Raw genomic sequence first — 19,062 nt, 5'->3', positions numbered from 1 at the left:
TTGATCCCGCTTGAGAAGTAGGGGAGAGATGCTTCCAGAAAATACCATATTATTATTATGTGTTGTCAGATTTTTCAGTCTCCTGTACTTAGGAAGAACACACACACAAAGAAAGCTGCTTTACCTACACAGGACTCCGGTTGGGGCAGGGTGGGTAGCTGGTCACTTTAGCGTGTGTATCATCGTTCCCATGTGTGTCTTCACAGGGCTTTGTGACTGGGGGAAAGGACGGAATCGTGGAGCTCTGGGACGATATGTTTGAAAGATGCCTGAAGACTTATGCCATTAAAAGAGCAGCATTGTCCACCAGCTCTAAAGGTACCTACCACTCCCAAATACGCAGTAGAGATGTTTATGTTTACAGGGATGGAGACAACAGTACTAATGTACTGGGAAAAACATGATCAAACCAATTCTCTTTCGTTCACATTCGGAGCCCTAGGTCCCTGGTAGAAATGTCCAGGAGGACTAATACCTAGTGTTTTGGAACTATAAAAACAGTTTATATAATAGTCAGTCTTTTTATTTAGTGTTTATTAAATACATTTTCCCCCCTCAGGCTTGCTTTTGGAGGATAACCCTTCGATTCGTGCCATCACTCTGGGGCATGGCCATATCCTGGTGGGCACCAAAAATGGAGAGATCCTGGAAATTGACAAAAGCGGCCCAATGACACTGCTCGTTCAGGTACTGTGCTTGTGTATGTCCTAAACCACCGCTCACCGCAGGGCCAGGCCTGGGCTGAGGAAGCATTCATTCTCTGCTTATACAAGTACTAATTACCTCTTGCTATGTAGCAAATTGCCACAAACAGTAGCTTTTAAGACATCACACGTTTATTATAATTTCCGTGGGTCAGGAGTTTGAGCATGGCTTAAACTGGGTCTCTACTTAAGGTTCCGCAAGGCTGCAGTCAGAGTCAGGGCTGCAGTCTCCGCTGAGGCTCAGCTGAGGAAGCATCTTCCTGCAGGGTCACTCAGGTTGTTGGCAGTGTTCAGCTCCTGTGGCTGTAGGACTGTTAGCCATTGGCCAGAGGCCACCTTCAGCTTTCAGATGCTGCGGATAGGCCCTTGCACCATGGGGTTCCCCACCACAGCCCCTCACTTCCTCAAAGCCAGCAAGGGAGAGAAAATAGGCACTGGAGTCATATGTAACATAATCATATCATCACATGCATGTAATCGTGAACATTCATCACCTTTACCTTATTTCTTTGATTGAAAACAAGCCACAAGTCATGCCGTACTCAAAGGGAGGTGAGCACACCAGAGTGTGAAAATCAGGGGCATCACAAGGGTCGCCTCAAGAGTCTTCCCATCACAGGCCACCCATTATTCATGTTGCTGCCTATTCATGTTCAAAATTCATTCCCTCTTCCCAAGGGCTCCAAGGGCCTTATCCCATGACTATATCTGCTCGAAATCCATAATCTGATTATCAAAGTCAAGTCCAGGTGTGCCTAAGGCCCCTTAGGTGTATTTTCTCTCAGTCTGTCCATCTGTAAAACTAACGAGTTCTCTGCTCTGCACACCCCAAACATACAAGCACCTCTTTAGATTTTGTGCCTCACTTTAGCCTCGGCCTTGATTCACAGAAACGCAATATATTCTCCTGACCCTCCCTCTGCCCTCAAGAATAACGTTCAGTTACAAATAAGATTAAAATAAATATCAGTAAATCCTCAAAGATCGAAGAAATGATACAGCCTCACCCGAGGGGGTGGTGGTTTGTGGAGGTGAGTGGGTAAGTAGTCCTGTCCAATTTGGTGAGGAACAGACCTTATTTATATATGGACAAAGCACAGGACGGTGAGGGTGTGTGTTCAGAGGGTGCAGTGAAAGAATGAGCACTGATTACATGAGCTTCGGGACTTCCGTGGGTCCAATAAAAGGACTTCTCCTTCCCCGACTTGGCTCGCGCCCGTGGGCCCGCTTTACTAGGGACCCCTCCCCAAATCCCAGTGGGAGGGGTCCTCTGACTGACTGCACCCTGGGAACAGTCTAAACTCAGTAGGGTTCAGAAGTGCCTGTGCCCAAGTCCCACTCTGGATATCCTGGAGAACCTTAGTTTAAAAAAAATTCTGTGGTAAAAACAAACCTCAGAAGCTGTGCCGCTGACGGCACTAGGCAGTCAGGACCAAGGACCATGCTGAGAGGTGTCCCCGAGGCGGCACTTTTCTCTTCTCCAGCTGCTTGTGCTTGCATTATTTCCTGCCAGACTGATTTCCCTTTCTTTCTGGCCATGACATCTTATTCAATTTTATTGAAAAGCAAGTGTTTGTTTCAACTTAAACAACTTAAAGTCTTTTTAATTCATAATTGATTTTTTAATGTCCACCTATTTGAGACTTTAAATTGTTTTCATACATGCTATATTGCTAAATATTTTGTAAGATTTATACCATAATGTGATTTAAACAGTACTATAAGATTTAAACTCTAAGATTTCTAACTTTAAACTCTAAGTATTATGTTATAGTTATTTAAATATGTGTTTAAACATAAAGACTGGACAATAAAGTCTTTTTACTCTTGTTCTCTATACAAGCAGTATAGTTCTGTTCTTTCTTATATTCCTTTCTAACAGTACAAATAACCACAGGTACCATTTACTGAGCACCTACTATGTGTCAAGCAGTACTGTTGTAAAGAATCTCTCTCATCTCCATAGCGGACATGCTCCGTTGAAATTGTTTTTTTGTTTGTTTGTTTTGTTTTTGATGAGGGACCCAAAGCCCAGTAAATTGGCCTCCGCCTCATGCTAAGAACCTCAGAGCCAGAATTCAAACCAAGGTTTGTCAGACACCAGAGTCCTTTCTCTTTCCTCACACCTGCCTATTCTCTAAACGCCTCAGCATGGAGACAGATGCAGGGGCACAGAGCAGAAGGCGCGGCCTCCTGAGCTGCGTGGCTGGTGGACCATCTTCTCTCCTTACATGTGCACCATTTTCCTTTTCCTCAGCATCCCTTCCCTCTTCTGGTCTGTGGCACACTTGCCGTTCCCTCCTAGGTAGAACTCAGTAGTTGGAGGCAGTCAGTGTGTGTTGGGCTCCTGCTGTGCACCGTGGACAGGGTCTCCTGTTCGTGGGCTCACCGCCCTGTTCGGAGAGAAAATGGGCCCTGAGGGAAACTGTGGGGCAGCAGAGGCATGTGATTAAGACCATCAGCTGTCCTGCTGTGGGAAGATACCAGGATGACTTTTCCAGGCTCAGCAGCATGGCCCTCCAATATAACCTAGAATACATTGCTTATTTTTTAAGAGAAGAAAGCTAGAGTGGGGAAAGGGAAGAGACAGGAAGTGATTTCTGATCGTTTCCATCATGTGTGCTTTGAATACAGTCAGCTCAGTTGTGCAGCTGTCTATTATCATCAGCTTTATGGGGGTTAGAGTAGGAAAGCAAGATCCCAAATTCATTTCCTTGTGCCTCTCAAGATACTCCCAGCCTGCCTCACACACTGTCTCATCCTGTGTTATAGGGGAACTGCTACAATCAGATTAAGGAAATACAATTTTTAAATCAATAAACTAGGCAGTGGTTTGAAAGGGCCTCAGAGCCCCACAACCCTGTCCTACAGCAAAATGAGCAGAGGGACTTGGTTGGTAGAAGAGCTCTGAGTGGCCTGGATCTCAGGGGCAGTGGGGGCTGATGCCTGACCCACCCTCTGACTGTGGTCTGAGGGTTGGGGGTGGGAGGCTTCTGAAGGGAAGAGAACTAGGGATACTGGTGCTCCAAATCCAGTTAATTCAAAAGCAACGTTGAAGGCCTGCAGCCCTTCTCAGATATTCGAATGTCACCTGCACTTGGAACTTTGTGTCTTCTGCCAAATTACTGTTTTGCTCAAACAGCTTCCCAGTTAAACCGCAATCATCCAATTTCTCTTTGGAAAGCCACCTGTTCCCCGAAGCATTCCAACTGCAGATACCGTTCAAATGCCGGTGCACGGTCTTCCTTTTCACTTCACTGAGCAAAGCCTTCTTATAATTAGCCACTAAAAGTAGAAACTCGGCAAACAATCTGGTCCTTTTTATTGCTCTGTACACTGATCTGCTCTTTCCATAGCTTTATTGAGTGATAAATTATAGGGATCGGATTTGTTTTCTCTGTAGTTGTTCATTCTCAAATACTGTTTTATCTCAGTTATTATTCTAAGGCAGTTAAGTGTGTTTGCGATTAAGATACAGATAGGTGTGTGGAATTGGTCCACTGACTATTGAGCACCTTTCAGTTTCCCAGTGTTCATTGGATAGACCAATTTGCAAACAAATGCTGCACGCAGGACACTTTTAGAATATGGTTTTATTGAAGGAAGTGGTTTGTGTCTTTGTATCAGTCTGTTTTACAAGGAGGTCCATGTGTGCTGTGTTTATATGATGTCAAATGACAGATAAAATGAAGGCACTTTGTTATTCACCCGGATGTTTCTAAATGAGAACAAGTTTGACATCCTATAAAACAAAAATTATAAGCAGTAAGTCCATATTTTGCTTCCCAAATGATTGCTTTAGCATCACATCACAGCCAGCTTTAGATTCAAGTTCAAATGAAAAACTTTTTCACTGCAATCATTTTGGCCCAATGAAGCTGTAACTGTGCTCTTTCATATTTGAACCTGTTTGGGATACTCTCAGGCTGAATAAGTAGTACTAGGCTGCCGAAGAGCGAACCAGGAAGCATGGACTGTGTTGATGGTGTCCCGTTTTCGCCCCACAGGGACACATGGAGGGAGAAGTGTGGGGGTTGGCAGCTCACCCTCTCCTGCCCATCTGTGCAACAGTGAGCGATGATAAAACCCTTCGCATCTGGGAATTATCTTCCCAGCACCGTATGCTGGCAGTACGGAAACTCAAAAAAGGTACATGACATCACCTTATACATCTGTAAAAGTACTTCCAAACAGCAGAATGGGTTGGATTCATTCATTCGTTCAACTGATAGTTACTGACAGCACCACTTGCATGGCCCCACATGTGTCAGACAGTGGGGGTTCTCTGCAGTTACACTGCAGCACAGGCAGAATTACTCCAGGAGGCTGGCCTGATCTGTGGGTGCCAGCTCTGTTACTCACTTGCTTTTCCTTGCACTTCACAGACATTTGCCACCTGGGGGCAATATGTCCTTCCTCTTCTCATCAAGGGCTGTGTGCATCAGTTGAAATACATGAGCTTGCTGTAAAGAATGCTATTTAACTATATGTCTCATAGTCTCCAGGGCTGATTTTATTACTGAAAAACAAAAATCAGTTATGCAAAAAATAATCCTTAATATCAAGAAATGAGTGAATGTGTACTGAACACACATATGGACTGGAACTAAGAGGTATAACAAGTACACATTCAGCAAACATTTACTGAGTAGCTTCTACATGTCAGGTGCTGGGGATCCCAAGATGAACGGGTGTCGGAGATGGACAAGATTTGAACAGAGTCCCAGCAACAGATGGTCCATTCAAACTGGGTAATTTGAGGAGCATCTAAAAACAAGACTGTTCATAAAGGTGTGGGGGAGAGTTGAGAAATGACCAGGGATTGTGCAGCACCATTAGCTGTTTGCACCTGGGTACCAGTACCAGCCCTGGGCCTGCAGGGGCAAGAGGAGGGAGTGACTGCAGGGCACTTAAAATGAGAGTGGTGTGAGATGGCCGCCTGACAGCAGCTGTGACCATCAGCCTGGAGACTCGCCCACATGCAGTGACCCCACAGTGAGGCAGCTGGGGAATCCTCCCTCTCTCCTGCCTAGGTACCTGCTTGGCCAAACTCAATCAGAAGCCAGAGGGCAGGGAGACCTATTGATGCCATCCTCCACACCGGCCAGCTCCAGGCGCTGAACAGGGTGCGGAGTGGATGTGCAGAGACAAACCAAAGATATCTGGCACAAACAGGGTACCTCGGAGGCTCAGAGGAAGGCCTGCTGCCAGGGTCGGCTTCATCATCAAAGAACCATGAGAGCTGAGGCCCAAGGGATTTGTGAAAGTTCGTAAGTCAGGAAAGGATGACATTGAGGTCTAGCGCTGAAGTATTTGTATTGGGTAGTTCTATAAGCCGAGAGGCATGAGGCGTGCATTCTGGGATAAAATAAAGGCATCAGGAGAGTAGTAACAATAATGACAGTGGCTAACATTGCTGAGCCAGTGATGCTAGCACTTGGCATATGGTCTTCATGGGAACCCAGTGAATAAGGCCATTATTGTTACCATTTACAAATGAGGAAACTGAGGCATGGAGAACATACATCACTTGCTGAAAGTCTCACAGCTTGTAAGCAATGGTACTGAATTCAAAAAGAGCACACCTGTGGCCACTGCGTGACACCGTCACCTTCTACCATATTGCCTCTCTTTACACTGGACTTCTGGGCCTTTGTAAGTGGAAACTCAAGCCCAGGTCCAAGTCCAAAGCCCATGTTCTTAACTGCCACAGATCAAATCATTTGGCCACTAACTGATAGTGGGGACATGATAGATTAGACCATATTGTCCTCATGGTGAGTGTTTCGAGTATCAGACAAGTGGACTTTATTCACTAGTTGGAAATTCGTTCAAAAGAACAACTACTAAATTATGTTAGATAAGATGACCCTTCACCCCAGTTTACAGCCGTTCTCCTGGTGTAATTATTAATAGCTCCCTCTTTCACTCCCAGAAGTGATCTGGTTTGTACAATATGTTATGTGGTTAAGCTAATCTAGATGATCTCAAGGGCAGGCTCACTTTCTGCTCTTTCAGCACTAGCTACATAGCTGTTTAAGTGAAGGAAGAAGATATAGTTAGGGGAGCCAGTGTGAAGCTATTGGTGTGAGCATGGTTTTCAGCACACGGTGAATGGTGACTGAGGAGTGTGTGTGGAAGCTCAGCAGAGAGCCCTTAACGCCAGGCGGCATGGCTGTCCCATCCCCGACACTGTGCTTACAAAGTCTCTGAAATAAGTGGGGGGCAATGCTCTTAGGATTCCTATTGAACCTGCCCCCACAGAGCCCACACTCCTCATTAGAAGTGTCTCCCTGTGAGCCTACAAAGCAGTGGAAAACATTGCTCACATAGCAGCATCAGCCCATGATTAGTTTTACAGACATCTTGTGAAAGAATGCTGTCTGTATCCTGTCTTTCTCACGACAGAAGAGGCAGGAACAAAATCCTTCACCTCTAGAATTATGCATTGTGACCCATGGATCAGAGAATGGAACAATAAGGTTCTCTAGAGCAACTTTCACATGTAAGGCATGATATAAAAAAATAGGTTCTAAAAATTCTGCTATAGAACCTCTGTTTTTAAGTATTATCTCTTTTCTTGGGAGCAAATATACAGGTTATAGTAATCCTTTGAAAACCCCAGGCATGCAGATACCAAGAAATGAATGGATACCCTTGAAAAAATTGAAAATGTGTTTTTAACATTATGCTCATTGTCCTTGAGTTTGGAGGGAAGAGATGTCTTAAGTCATGGCGTTTTAGTCCTTCTCACGAGTAGTGTTAAAGGCAGTCGCATGTGCATGCGCAAGCACAGACACAGATGTCTCCAGCTCTTCGCTGGTTTGCTTGACAGGAAAGCCATGGGTAAGGAGTGCTTTCTGTGGATTCTCTTGCAGGTGGAAGATGCTGTGCCTTCTCCCCTGACGGGAAAGCCTTAGCAGTCGGCTTGAATGATGGGAGTTTCCTGGTTGTAAATGCTGACACTGTTGAAGACATGGTCTCCTTCCATCACAGAAAAGAAATGATCTCTGATATTAAATTTTCCAAAGGTAAAGATAACAGCAAAAACTTAAAAAAATGTATTGGGACAAAAAGTTACAATAGTGGACTGTTTTCATTATTTCCTTGACCTTTTCCCCACTTTAACATGCTAAGTTCCTGGAAGTCAAATCTTCTATGAAATGCTTTGATATTAACTGCACCTTTTTCTGTACAGATACTGGGAAATACCTTGCTGTGGCATCCCACGATAACTTTGTGGATATTTATAATGTACTTACAAGCAAAAGGGTTGGCATCTGTAAAGGTGCGTCCAGTTACATTACACATATCGACTGGGACTCTCGAGGTAAAGTATGTTGTGGCTTTTAAAATATGATTCTTGTTCTTAAAAGTCGATGTTCATCCATATATTGTTTCTAGAGAGGATGGCAAATGAGTTTTAGAGAAAAGCAGAGGGGGGCACCCCACAATATAGAAGACTAATTTTATAACCCAAAAGTAGCTGCTGTTAACATTTTGAGTATTTTTCATTATTATGAGTATTATTAATTCAAGCCATTGAGTTTTAAGACAGCCGAAGACATACAATACTTTCTGTTGCCCTAGCAAGCCACCACCGCCCCTCTGAGTTTGGCGCGCTGTGTCCTTGCCTTGGCCTCCTCCCTTTCCCTGTTCCCTTTTCCCACTGATGCTCCATCCCTGGGAGAACTGCCCAAAAAGTCTCATGCAATTTTCATCCTCCAGCAGAAGTGGGAAGTTATATTCAGCTTACTTCAGGTTTCTCTGCTCTCCAAAACTCCCAGCCTACTCCCTGCCTCCTCTAAGTCATGCCCACAGACACCATGGGAATATGTCTGTTTATTTATTTAACAAGTCTAGCTTCTACCATATGTAAAGGCTTAAGCCAGAAAATGTGGAGGATCCAGAAGTGTGATACATGGTTCCTCCTCTCCTCAGAGTTTATAATTTAGTGAGGAGGGAGACATACTAGTGCCTGAATAATACAAGAGCACAAACTGACTAAGGCATGGGAGTAAGACATGGTGAGTCACAGAGGAAGTGGTGAGCCGGGCCGGGAACGGGCAGGTGAGCAGCAAGCAGCGAAGGGGAAGCATCTGTGCTGCAGGCTAGGGCACCTTTGAATCCTCTCCTGGGAAAAGGTAGCTGGTGGAAAGGGCAGGGTCCCACCTTTCAGAGGAGGTTGAGTCCACTGCGGTGGAATAGCACCAAGCCCAGTGGTGTGCTGTGAGGAAGAGCTCCCAGGAGAATCCATGGAGTCTCCATAGAAGGAGTGGCCTTTGGGACAGAACTTGAGGGATGAGCAGAAATTCACCCAGAAGGCAAAGTCTAGGACAAGCTTTCCAGGCTCAGAAGGAACATGGTGTCCCAAGACATGGGGGTGGGAAAAACAAGGGTGATCAAGACATAACGGGTAATGCTGAGTGGCTGAGGGCAGGACGGGAGGCGAATGTGGAGAGACAGACCGAAACCGGATGTAGAGGGAGTTGGACATTGAACTTTATCCTATAGTCATTAAGTAACCCTAAGAGGCCTAGGTGGGGGCATTTCCTACCATCTTGTGGAGGGTGAGTGAACCCGGAGGTGGGAAGTAAAATAAACCAGAAGAAAGAGGTGATAAGGGCCTCGACCAAAAAGAGGTTATTCCAGAGATGCCAGAATATTTTATTTCAAGTATTTCTTGAAGCAGTAACCATAAACTTCTGCCAAGACAGGCATTTAGCTGTAACTGTACTTGCTGCACTGGAAGGTGGACTTTATGTAAGCTCTACAACCTGTAGGCATTTTGTACAGTGCAGCACAGAGGAGGAAAGAGTGCCATTTATTGTAAGAGGTGCAAGTCCCAACAGGGCAAAAGGAGATCAGATAAGTCCCTCTCACGTGTCAGGGCCATGCTGGACATGGTGCTGAGGGCTTAAGCTGGCATTTGTGACGGGGCAGGACACTGGCCGCCTGAGGACACTGGCCACCTGACAGTCATCTAAGAACCAGTGAGCCCAAGCAGGAAGATGGGAGCAGCCACTTCTCAACCCCCTTCTTTGATATTCTCGGCTTGGTTGTCTGGAGGGTGAGGGGAAAGGCTGTGATTTCTTTCTGTTTACTCTCTCTCTCTGGCTAGTGTGCCTAGTTATGCCTTCTTGTAAGAAAGATTTAGAGTAGTCAGCGCCAGTCTTAGTGTACATAAACTAGAGTATGGTGAATTTTATTTAACATTCACTACACCCACACACAATACCTGACACAGCATGTAAAATCCCACCACTCTGATGACCATCGGGAGATTAAAACCAATTTATTATTTGCATGTTAGGGAATGAAGAGCAAAGAGAAGATGGAACATAGGGGGAATAGTTTTGATCAGGAAGATTTCTTTAAAATTATTTTTAATTGTGATAAAATATGCATAATGTAAAAGTTCCCATCTTAACATTTTTTTTCATTTTATTTTTCAGTTATAGTTTGTATTCACCATTATTTTGTTTTAGTTTTAGGTGTACAGCATAGTGTTAGGAAATCACATACTTTACAAAGTTATTTCCTGATATTTCCAGTACCCACCTGGCACCATAGTTATTACAATATTATTGCCTATATTCCCGATGCTGTATTATATATCCCCATGGCTGTTTTATAACTACCAATATGTACTTCTTAATCCCTTCCCCTTTTTCACTTAGCCCCCAACCCCTCCCCCTTACCATTTTTAAGTGTACAGTTCAATGGACTTGCATAAATCCACATTACTGTGCAACCATCACCACCATCCATCTCTAGAACTCTTTCCATCTTGTGAAACTGAGACTATACCCCTCAAACAAGCATTTCTCTTTCTCCCTTCCTGAGCCTCTGGCAACCACCATTCCACTTCCTGACACTAAGAGTTTGATGATTCTAGGTACTTCACACAGGTGGAATCACACAGTGTGTGTCTGTTTGTGAGCGCCTTATTTCACTTTGAATAATATCCTCCAGGTTCATCCATGTTGTAATGTGTGTCAGGATTTCCTTTATTTTTAAGGCTGAGTAATATTCCATTGTATATATTTACCACATTTTGTTTATTAAGTCGTCCATCAGTGGATGCTTGGACTGCTTCCCCCTTTTGGCCATTGTGAATAGCACTGCTACGAGCACGAGTATAAAGTTGTTTTGAGTATATACCCAGACTCGGGATTTCTGGACCAAATGATAAAACCATTTTTCAGTGTTTGAGTTACCACCATACTGTCTTCCACAGTGGCTGCACCATTTTACCTTCCCACCAACGGTGTACAGGGTTCCAACTTGTCCACATCCTTGCCAACTCCTGGTTATTTTCTGGAGTTCCTTTTTGGCTTCGTTTTATTTTGTTTTTGACAGCAGCCATCCTAATGGGTGTGAGGTGGTATCTCATTGTAGTTTGATTCACATTTTGAGAGGATTATTTTTTATTCTGTGAATGTATAAGCCCTGTGTTGAATGCTCAAGATGTAAAGAGTAAATCCCAGATAGAGAGAGTGAGATCTTGGCCGAGATCCATGGTTGTCACCACGGGGCCTGGGCGAAGTTCTGTGTGAAGGCCCTCAACGTGGAGCCATCACTTTTGCAGAGAGAGAGGCAAACCTCACTGTTTCCAAGTCTGCCCAAAGCCAGTGTCTTGTCCAGCTTCCATTAGGGATGACAGAAATGGCACTGAGAGTTAGGATGTCGAGGTCTTGGAAAAGCCACCTTGCCTCTCCTCCTAAGTGGTCCCTTTGTCAGATGAGAGGATTAGACCGAATGGTCTCTAGGACTGAGAGAACAGAATACTTTTGATTTGGGGGCAGCAGTCACACCATCTGGAGAATAACAGCAGTGTGCCCGCCCGCCCGCAGGGCTTCCCTAGTTTGTCTCCAGTTTTACTGCCCTGAGGTGTGTCATGTAGATATTCCGAAGTTTCTGATCCTGGAGTTCCACAAACACCAGACCTTGAGAATGAGCCAGGCTGCCTCAAGAGCAGCCTAGCTTTTCACAGCAGAGCCTCGGAGGTCTGCAAAGGGTGGAGGGCAGGATTTAGGAGCAGGGATCTGCTTCATTTCCTGACCTACTCAAACATAGTGAACGCATTTGCAGGAGCCAGCTGGCTCCTCAGGGACTGGGAGTGGCCCAGCTCTGAGCCTTGGCAGCCTTTCGTGTCCATGGCAACCACAGGTCCTAGGAAAACCAGAAAGTGCATCAGGCCTTTACAGAAGCAACAGCTATCCCTGAACGAAGGCTCCTGCTCAGAATGTGTGAGAAAGAAAACTATATATGGAGAGAAATAAATTATGGAAGGATGTTTTCTGTCTGTTATTAGTTCATTTCTAGAAATATCAGGACTATAAGATCATTTAACAAGTAACATTTTAAGCCGTAATAGGACATCTCATTCCCATTTTCATTGCCAATGGCCTGATGTGTTTGGTACATTTAGTACCAATTTCAGAATTGTTTTAGCTTGTAAATTATATAGCAGCTGGGATGATGTGTGAATTGTCCTGTGGGCTATAAAGCTCTATGCACCTGCAAGCTGCGTGATTTACTACTGTACCTGCTCAGAAACGAGGGAGTCTGTCTCTGTTAGTTTCCTTGTTCTCTGTGAGCAGACATTTCTAGTGAATAAAAATGTGAGGATTCTGAAAGACTAGGGTTACTATTATTCAGGGGTGAATTATATATACCTAGATTATACAGACATTTGTTTTACTCTTTGTCTCCACTCCTGTCCTCAGAATATTTCAGTAGTTATATATTACACAGCAGCAGGCAGCAGGGGAAAAGTGGTGACCTAAATATTTTCTCTATGCCTTAAAAAAACCCTGCAATAACAGCAGTAAAGAAAAGTTGGGAGGGGTTGGGGAGGACACACACCCATACATAATTCCACTTTCTTAACACAAGAATATTTGGTTTTTTAAAAAATTTCTTCACACCCTTGGTTGCAAGGAACAGAAACCAATTCAATCCAGTGTAAATTAGAAAATAATAACAATACAGGATGAGTTTATGAAAAGACGTAGGGACATCTCATAGACTCCACTGGAAACAGGAAGCAACATCTCCGAGGAACTGGCTTCAGGAGTGAACTGGAAAACGCCCAGAAACTGAGCAGGCAGCTCCTCTCCCCTCCCTTTCTGTTCTGTGGCAGCTGGTTCCAGCGCCCCTGCTCGCTGGGGTCTGCTTTTGGCCCCTCAGTCTGCACAGGCAGGCTTTCCTCCTCATCTGCACGCACCCGCTCTCTGTTGCCACAAAATGCCACCCTCCGTCCCAAAATTCACATCTAATCTCAGCACATCTAATCTCACCGCTGCTTCACCTTCCCAATCCCAGTTTCCCTGGAGAGAGCATTTGACTGTGCAGCCCTGTCTCTGGGTCATGTGGAGGGCAGTTCTTGGGGGAGACACGTTAGCTCAGGAAGTCCCCGCAGGTGCCTATGGCTCTGCAAAGCCCTTCTGATACTGCTCTCTTGCGTTTAGACTCTGTAATAGTCTTGCAATCATACAGTACTTCACTGAGCTATTTTAAAAGCTTTTGGTTTGTTTTTCTAAGTATGACCTTTGAAACTGGTATAAATGCAGTTGTTAGGATTATCTGAGAATTAGAATCCTGTGAGTTCTGTTAGTAACCCATGGCCAAAAATCTTCTAAAATTAGTCATATTCAAAGAACGTTTTTTATTGAATACTCCAATCCTTTTCCACATCTTTTATTTGCAATCACTCTCGAGATCTATTTAGTTCATTGAAAAAAATATCAGTTACTCATTTTCTTATAATGCTCAGTAGCCAAAGCTAATTTAATTCCCTTTTTTCTTTTCTCATTTGTTTATGTATGCTCAGCCATAAGGTCAGGAAAATGTGCCCATTTCATTGGAAACATTTTTAAACTCACTTGATCCGTACAACCAAGACAAAACCCCCTCTTCACTATGTTATAACTCAGCAAAGGACAGATGATTAATGGTTTTCAATAATCAAACAAGAGAACCTTTTTTTTTAATTAGTCACTTAGAAATAGACCTCCAACTCTGAAGGTTAGCCAAGCTAGATTTCAGACCTGGGTGGATCCATTTAATCATAGAGAGCATGCTATAAACCATACGCAGTTCTTGCTTTAATACTAGTTTTCCAAGGAGGACATTTCAAGACTACTAGATGTAAATAGTGATGGAAAAAATGGGACGAGATAAAATATGTGAGTGTGTGCAGGTGAAGTATTAGGATGCCTGAGATCCGCGTCAGTCCGGGGCGAGGGAGGGAGTGGGGTTTGGGAAGCGGGGTTGGCAGTGCACTGGAGACCATTGACGCAGAACGCTGGGCACACAGAGGTGCTCCATACTGCTCTTCCACATATGTTTGCAATTTTTCATAATTAAAAAATGCTGAAAAAATACTAGAAAGTATTTCTTTTAAGTCATTTAAATGTCAAGCCATAAAGGATTATTGACATGGTTGGAAGAGAATTGGGAAATCTTATCCTTTTCAACATTAATCAAAATGAACCCAAGATTATAATTTTATGTCACACTGAAAGACTATTTTTGCTCAGCATCTTGTTTTGGGAAAGTCTTGGATTTCTCTATGTATTTGCAAGTAAGGTGGGAGAAGGGTGAGAAATAAGCATTTATAGTTTGTTTTGTGTGTTATCTTCCTGTCTCTAAGTTTAAAGGGCAAATTTAAAATTTAGACCTGAGGAATGTGAATGTTTGCAACAGGGCTCTCGTTTCTGATGCCATAGTCCTTGCCAGAGCAGTCTGCCTTTGCTGCGTGCTAGGAGGCAACAGGGGAAAAGAGCAACAGACAGATTTTGTCAGGCTTTGGAAAAATAGCCACTTTCAATGCAGCAACGGGGGAAAAGAGCAACAGACAGATTTTGTCAGGCCTTGGAAAAATAGCCACTTTCTATGCAGCGGAGTCAAATGTGATTCTTCTGTTGAAGGATGGTCAAGGACAGACTTTATGAGGTCCATATTAAAAAAAATCATAGCTTCGGGATTTATACCAGGTCATGTAATTGCCTTTACATGTACTTCTGATTAATTCACCATTTATTTACTCAGTTTATGAAACTTTGACTAAAATGAATCAAAATAGTTGTAGCCATGCTTATCACTTTATAATTAAAAAATGCAGAGTTTAATTGTCTCTCTACTTCATTCTGTCATAACAGGAAAATTATTACAAGTTAATACGGGTGCCAAAGAACAGCTCTTTTTTGAAGCTCCAAGAGGCAAGCGGCATATAATAAGACCTTCAGAGGTAACAGTCATACACAAAGCTTTAAAAATGCATTTCATGAAGACTTAACATGTGCATTTAAAAAAACCTATCAATTCTTGTTCACTAATATACAGGTAATATTTTTAGTAAAATCTATCAGTTCTCATCCACTAAAGGTACATATAGTGAACCTTTAAGCTTCATCATTTCTGAAATCTGGTTTCTAGTTTTCTGCTGTCTGAGGACTTACGGGTTTCCCGTGTCAGTGACGGAGCCATGTGCAGTTCACATTCCGCTGCATTCCGTGCCTGATGACAATGAGCTAACAATTTACATGCTTTTATTTCATTCAACATGTTGCTTTGTGCAAAGCTTCTTATGAACATAAATTTTTGAAATATGCTTTCTCAGTGTTTACTATTTGTAATAATAAGAATATTTTCTGCAACAATAAGATAAATGATCTTTCAGAGCAAAAACTATCCACAACCTGACCGTCCTAATCTATCACACCTTCTTCTTCCTGTTTTCTTCATGTCCTTAGCCACATAACATTTTTTAACTGTTAAAATCAAAGCCTAGATAAAAATTTTGAATCCACAAACGAACTACCTCCTTCCTGAGAGCTCAGCTGCACAGTACTTCCATATAATGACTCTGGTGGCCAAAAGTCACTGCCTGACCGAGGTCTAAGAATGTCCTCTTAGTCCCAGGAGCCAACATCACTCATTTATTTACAATGTAACCTTCGATGAAAGACCAGGAAATATTCCCTTCCTTTGAGGGAAAGTGGGTAAAAGTACACTGAGGGATAAGCATGTGCCTCTCTCCTCATTTGCCAGTAACATAAACCATCACAGTGTTGTAAAGTATTCCCAGGGATGTTTGGGCACACCTTGCACTTGTGTTTGCACTGTTTCTGGAGGAGCTACATGTTCAGTATTTAGGGAACACCGTTGTCGTGGAGAATGGCATTGTATTATGGAAATTGTTTACTGATCCCCCCCAGTTCCAGTTTATTTATCTTTGGTCAGTCCCCATTTTAATTAAAAAAATGTATTGGGGTAACATTAGTTAATATCATTATATGGGTTTCAGGTGTACAACTCTATAATACATCATCTATATATTGCATTGTGGGTTCACTACCCAAAGGCTAGTTAGTCTTCCTCTGTCGTCATATATTTCACCCCCTTTCCCTCTGGTAACCACCATACTGTTTTCTGTGTCGGTGAGTTTGTTTTGTTCATTTGTTTGTTGCTTTTTGTTTTATATACTGCATGTGAGTGAAATCATGTGGTTCTTGTCCTTTTCTGTCTGACTTATTTCACTTAGCATGATACTCTCCACTTCTATTTGCGTTGTCCCATATGGAGAAACATTTATAGCCTTGAGTTAAGGGATGTTTTTAATTATGTCATTCATTCACTGACCATCTGTTGAATGTGCCGGGCACTTCACACACCTGTGTCTTAATTTTCACAACAGCCATGTGTGATAGTTGTCAGTCTCATTTTGCATACAGGGAGATAAAGATCCCGAGAGAGTAAGTAGGAGGACCATGGAGCTGTCATCCCAACCCAGAGGGCCCTATGTGTGTCTCTACCTGGATTTCTCCTGTGTATTTAAGCATCATTTTTACATCACTTCGCCAGTATTTCCCCACCCTGTTCTAGAGCCCCAGAGTAAAGTACACTAAAATAAGGTGCAGTTTAACCAAACTATGGGGGGCAACTTGAGACAGATGAGAAATTACCACATAAAAGAATGCACATAAAAGAGAAGTTCATGTTATGAGCCATCCTGAAATGCCAGGCTCTAGCTCTGAAGAGTTCACTGTCACTCTTGCTGCACACTTGTTATTTCAGAGGCTGATCTCTGGTGCTGCTGGGGGTGCAGTGGGAGCCGGGGGCGGGGCGGGGGGGGGTACCTCCAGCTGATGTGCCCTCAGCCTGGCTCCCTGGCACTGCTGTTCCTAAGAGCACCCAAGGGGCACCTCATAGTGTGCCTCACCAATATTGTCAGGCCCTTCAACTAAGTCTGAAGGATTTTGAAAATTTCCTTTAAAAAACATCTTTTAAAAGAAACAGCCACAGTGCAACTAATATAAAGCTTACTCAGCAAATTGCTTAATATGACAAATATGAAAACGTCCACCTGAGCAAATAAACGACCAAATATTTAAATCCACCTGAGGCAGTGTGGTGCAGTGGAAGCAGCTGTGTCCCAGGAGGCTGAGTCTCTGGGACTCGACTGCCCTTCCACTTCCTGAGCGTGGGGTGACTTTGTGACTAGCTTCCCTGTGGGCTCGCACAGTTGCCTCCTCCTCCTCCAGAAGATGATGATGGAGAAAATAATGACACACCTGCCTGAGACAGGGTGCTAAGACCTTTTGAGAACTCTCCTTCTGTCGAAGTTCCAGGGTTGGAACAAGTTTATTTACCCCCTTTGGGTTTTGTGGGTTAGAGGGATCTTAATGTTCTATGTTAAATGTAGCTTCCCACGAATTAAACGTTTGCTTCCCCTGAGAGTGCAGTGTCCAGTTCTGACCACGGGCGTTCTGTTAGGGTGGCTGCATGGTGGGCAATACCAGCTCACCCCTCTTTCCTGCCCAGATAATGAGGCCGGGAAAGGGGCCACCCAGGGCGGGGTCTCGGAAACAGAATCGGAAACTGGAAGGGAGTCGGTGGCCCAGGGTGGGTCCCTGCTTCTCTTCCTGTGGAGGCCAGTTTAGGGCGTGGTAAGAGATGAGGGAACTCCACAACCCCTCAGTCTGGCTCTGCCTGAGGCACCCCGAGTCCCTGGGCCAGTGCAGGTTTTGGGTTCCATTCCTGTGTGTGTCCAGAAGAAACACAGAGCATTAAATCAGGACCAATTTGAGTGATGAAAATATGAATAGCACCTCCTCTCACAACTAAAATACCGGCTGTATCTTTATCTTGTAGTTTCTTTTCTAAGCAGTGACAGCAGGCAGAAAATACAGAATTGGAAGCGAGGCGCTTTAGCAACCTGCACGGCAGTTTCCAGATCCAAAGGAGTGGTCTGGCCTTTAATTTTAGCTACAATTTCTAATGATATTTATACTCTTTTAAACAGTCACTTGAAGTGCTTATCCAAAGAAACTAAGAAAATCAATGCAGAGTTTAATTGTCTCTCTACTTCATTCTATTATAACAGACCCGAATGAGAGTAAATGAGATGGAATCCCCTAGGAGAGTCCAATACACAGTGCTGTAGTTCTCGTTTATTATTTTTTTTTTATTTTTAAAGAAAGAAAAGCCTCACTTTCTTTTTTTAAAGAGAATGATTTTATTTATTTATTTTTAGAGAGGGAAGGGAGGGAGAAGGAGAGAGAGAGAGAAACATCAATGTGTGGTTGCCTCTCACATGCCCCCCACTGGGGACCTGGCCTGCAACCCAGGCATGTGACCTGACTGGGAATCGAACCTGTGATGCTTTGGTTTGCAGCCCGTGCTCAATCCACTGAGCTACACCAGCCAGGGAGGAAAGCCTCACTTTCATCAGGATTTAAGGTGTACAAATGCTAAATCCTCTCCATGAATTTTAGACAAAACAGTTTTAAAGGATAAAATGTATATTCACAGCAATATGAACAGCTCTTTGGATTTCTAAGATAGTCCCTGAACAGCATAGAGAATATTAAACTGGCTACAGAATCTCATTATTCTTTCCTCCAAAGAAACATTCCTTTAAAAAGTTATGTCTTCTAACTTTTTAAAATAGTTTACTGAATGATCAGCCTCACTGATGAATGTAGCTCAGTAGTGTCATCTGGGAACAAATGCCCCAGGGACATTTGGGGTGTCTGGGAACAAGCTGGGGAAGGGGGCTACTGGCATCCAGTGGGTGGAGGACAAGGGTGCTTCTAAGCGTGTCACCATGCACAGGATGGCCCTGGCAACAGAGAGTTACTCAGCCTAAAACGCTTACAGTGCTGACACTGAGAAACCCTGATCTAGTTTACGGCTCATGCAGTGATAAATGTCCGGGTAAGCACTAAAAAATATCATTGTTGCATTTCCACACTTCCAAAATGTTCATCTGATCTGGAGAAGAATATATGGATATTTTACTGCAGTGTTGGTTTATCAAGACAATGCATATACCAGTTTACAAAGC

General features: G+C 43.6%; 1 protein-coding gene across 1 annotated transcript in view; it reads left to right on the top strand.

Annotated features, from left to right (window-relative positions):
- Positions 1-19,062, top strand: part of EML6 (EMAP like 6) — a 96,628-nt gene that overhangs the window by 29,620 nt on the left and 47,946 nt on the right. The window contains exons 11-16 of the mRNA XM_045827295.1: positions 207-318; positions 560-687; positions 4,712-4,853; positions 7,583-7,735; positions 7,903-8,034; positions 14,873-14,961. Of these exons, the coding sequence (XP_045683251.1) occupies positions 207-318; positions 560-687; positions 4,712-4,853; positions 7,583-7,735; positions 7,903-8,034; positions 14,873-14,961 (756 nt within the window). The remainder of the gene's footprint in view (positions 1-206; positions 319-559; positions 688-4,711; positions 4,854-7,582; positions 7,736-7,902; positions 8,035-14,872; positions 14,962-19,062) is intronic.

This window comes from Phyllostomus hastatus, unplaced genomic scaffold (assembly GCF_019186645.2).
Source record: "Phyllostomus hastatus isolate PE091 unplaced genomic scaffold, TTU_PhHast_1.1 phas_scaffold_78, whole genome shotgun sequence".
In the NCBI taxonomy this organism is placed as follows: Eukaryota; Metazoa; Chordata; class Mammalia; order Chiroptera; family Phyllostomidae; genus Phyllostomus; species Phyllostomus hastatus.
Note: the sequence above shows the minus strand (reverse complement) of the source record. Positions and strands in the feature narration are given on the sequence as shown.